This window comes from Myotis davidii, unplaced genomic scaffold (genome assembly GCF_000327345.1).
Source record: "Myotis davidii unplaced genomic scaffold, ASM32734v1 scaffold289, whole genome shotgun sequence".
Taxonomy (NCBI): Eukaryota; Metazoa; Chordata; class Mammalia; order Chiroptera; family Vespertilionidae; genus Myotis; species Myotis davidii.
The window spans coordinates 462,180-465,585 of NW_006299717.1; the positions used below are offsets into that span (position 1 = coordinate 462,180).

The 3,406-nt window shown below is 44.6% G+C and overlaps 1 protein-coding gene across 1 annotated transcript in view; it reads left to right on the forward strand.

The window, feature by feature from the left end:
• Positions 1 to 1,858: 1,858 nt before the first annotated feature.
• Positions 1,859 to 3,406, forward strand: part of LOC107184995 (kinesin-like protein KIF6) — an 11,993-nt gene continuing 10,445 nt past the window's right edge. The window contains exon 1 of the mRNA XM_015571869.1: positions 1,859 to 2,012. Coding sequence (XP_015427355.1) covers positions 1,947 to 2,012 — 66 coding nt within the window. The 5' untranslated portion in view covers positions 1,859 to 1,946. The remainder of the gene's footprint in view (positions 2,013 to 3,406) is intronic.

Consider the following 3,406-nt stretch of genomic DNA (forward strand, 5'->3'; position numbering starts at 1 on the left):
TGTTTTTTAGAGTGCCCTACCAGTCACGACACATTTTACACTACCGTTCCAATCAGTAAAGTGTGAATGGCTCAGTTTCTCTGTATCCATGTCAGCATCCAGTTTTGTTGCTTTTTTTTTTTTAATCCTGATAGTGTATGGTGCTATCTCACTGTGGTTTTAATGTGTACTTCCCTGGTGAGTAATGATGCGGAATATCTTTTCATGTGTTAGCAGTGTCTCTTGTGGTGCTCATCCTTTTATGTGTTTATTCCAGCTTTATTGAGATATAATTGATATCTAAGTTTAAGATGTACAATGTGATAATTTGACACATGTGTGTATTGTGAAGTGATGATCACACTCAGCTTAGTTAACACCTCCATCACCTCACATAATTAACTTTTTCTCTGTGTGGCGAGAACATTTAAGATTCAATCGTTTGGCAACTTTCAAGTATGTAATACAATATTGTTAACTATCATCACCATGCTGTAAATTAGGTCCCCAGAACCCATTCCTCTTGTAACTGAAAGTTTGTACCATTTGAGCAATATCTCCCCATTTCCCCCACTCATTCCCTGACAACCACCATTCTACTCTCTGTTTCTATGAGTTCCACTTTTTCAGGTTCCACGTGTAAGTGAGATCATACAGTCTTGGTCTTTATTTGTATCCCTTATTTCACTTAGCATAATGCCTCCAGCTTCATTCATGTTATTGCCAAATGGCAGGATCTTCTTTTGTGTGGCAGAATAACATTCCATCTCACATTTAAGTACATCGAACGTTTTCTAATGCCCACTGGGTGTCATTTTAGCGTGAGTATGATGGTTGTTATACAAATAGAAAAGGCGATTTCTGTCTTGCTAAGGATATGAAAATCAGTTCCACTTATATTTCACAGGCAGTTCTGGGACCATGTTATCAGTAGATACACTCAATGCCATCTGTTCTAGCTCTACATGGTTAACTCTAATATATATATATATATATATCTATAGATATATATATATATATATCTACACACACACACACATATATAATCACTCTATTGTAGATATAAGGCATAATATAAAAATATTTCAATATGTATATCACATTTTCTTTATCCACGCATCCATCAGTGGACACTATGTTGGTCTACATCTTGGCGAATGCTGCAATAAATATGGGAATGCAGATATCTCTTAGGCGTCTGATTTCATCTTTGGACATAGACCCAAGAGTGAGCGGGATTGCAATTCTACTTTTAATTCTTTTTAGGAACTTCCCTGCTCTTTTCCACAGTGGCTGCATTAACGTACATTCCCACCAACACTGCGCCCAGGAGCCCATTCTTTCTGACCTGACCATTGCATGGGACACAGGCCCCCTCTCTCTAGTCTTGGCCTCTTCTACAGCAGAGCTAGGTGAGGTACCTTCTCAGAACCCCTTGCTTACCCCGACCTAATTCCTAATTCCCTGATGAAAGTCTGTCTCCCGCATCTGACCTAATCTCCAGGAGGGCAGAGGCAGTTCTGCGCAGCTCAGGATCCCCACCCAGCCAGCACCTTGCTGCCACAGATCAAGTGCCATGTGTTCCATGAATGAATAATAAGAAACAGAATGACTTCACTGCTAAAAAGGGGAAGAATGGCTTAAGGGACAGGGAAAGGCATTAACCTCTCTCCAGATCAGCTCTGGAGCTAAGCCTGCAGCCCAGGCGTCTGCCTCGCACGTGCGGAGTACTCTCCGCTCAGCCCCCTTCAACCCCGCCCCTCAGTGCTTCCCTGGGGGATGGGGGGCGGGGCACTCCATTAGCAACCAATTAGCGAGAGGAGGCGGTCCTGGTTGGCGCATTGCTCCTTGGGTAGTGTCCCTAGTTACTGTTGCTAAGGCCGCGGCTCGCTGGAGGTGGTGGGAGTCCGAAGTTTGGGACTCCTGGGCCTGAGAGGTCAAGGGTCAGTACAGTGCCAGAGGAGGAGATGGTGAAGCAGACGATCCAGATTTTCGCCAGGGTGAAGCCCACTGTCCGGAAGCAGCCGCAAGGGGTACGGGTCGGAGCAGCGAGGGTGCCGGAGCCGCGGGGCCTCCCTGGCTGGGGGAGGGGCGGCCCGCGGGGGGCCTGGGCCCGGGGGAGGAGGGGCTGGGTGTCGGGCGCAGGGTGCCTCAGGGAACCCTGCACACTCTGTTGGAGGAGCCCTGCTGTTAGGACTCGGACAGACAGACACCCGGGCACTCCCACCCAGCACAGCCTTGTGAGCGCAGACACACGCCCCACAGAGCACATACACATACCTGGGCACACCTGTTCCCCCGGGAGCAAACGCATGCCCTGATGTGTGTTTGTACACTCACGTAGGCTGCACCTCAACTAGGCACACGTATTGCCCCTTCCTGGGAAATGGTCACGCATCTCTGCACACACACATGCACTCAGACCTGTGTCCCACACTCAGGCAAGGCGTGCAGGAGATGCTGTCCATACATGTCTGAGAGGTTGCAGATAATAGATTCAAATACAGATACACAGAGGCTCTGCACGCAGTAGGCCCTTAGAATTAGTGGACTATATTTCCACTCCGCAGCAGAAACATGAACTCACTGCATATGTAAATAGATATTTATGCATCCTGACACAAAGAATACTCATCTACTCTTCATTCAGAAAACATTAGCTGAGCACTCACTGGGTGCTTCCTCTAGTGTTGTGAGGTCAGGAAGGGGACAGAGAAAGTTAAAACATTGCCCTTGCTCTGAGTAGAGAAACTTTGAATGCTTCCTAAATGTTTCAAAACTTTGTTTTTTCTCCTTGGAAAGGGGCTTAGTCATTTTTACTAATGTGCTTTGTCTGCATTATCTCTGGTTTTCATGAAAACCCTGCAAAGTTAATGCCATTTTCCTCATTTTATAGATGAGGAAACTGAGTCTCAGGATGAATGTGCCCAAGCCACCCATCTCTCAAGTGGCAGAGCGCTGATTTTAACGTAGGATTTTTTTTTAAAATTATTATTTCAAAGCTCTTGGCTCTTTAGACAACCTTTTTGCCTCACAAAGTGAGGATTTAGGCAACGGCAATCTGAGTCTTATTAATCAGTGCCTGGAATGGGTATATTACTAATACTTTATCTCTAGCCCATATCAATACTTCTACACTGGGCACATGTATAAATGTAACATCATAGCATCTCATAGCTTAGCATTGACCATGTTTAATTTTTGTATTTATGTATTCTCCTCAAACAAGGAGAATATAGTGTCTTTGTCATCACTTTTTTTTTTACTCATGAAATGCATTGAAAAGATGAATGAGAAGTCTCCAAAGGAAAGATTGGCTTTTTTAAAACAAGGAATAAAGCAGTATAGAAAGTTGATATGGGTTTCTTCCTAATTTCTTTCCTCTTACATTCAGGTACAAGAAGGTTTTAAAAAGTGCATCCTATGT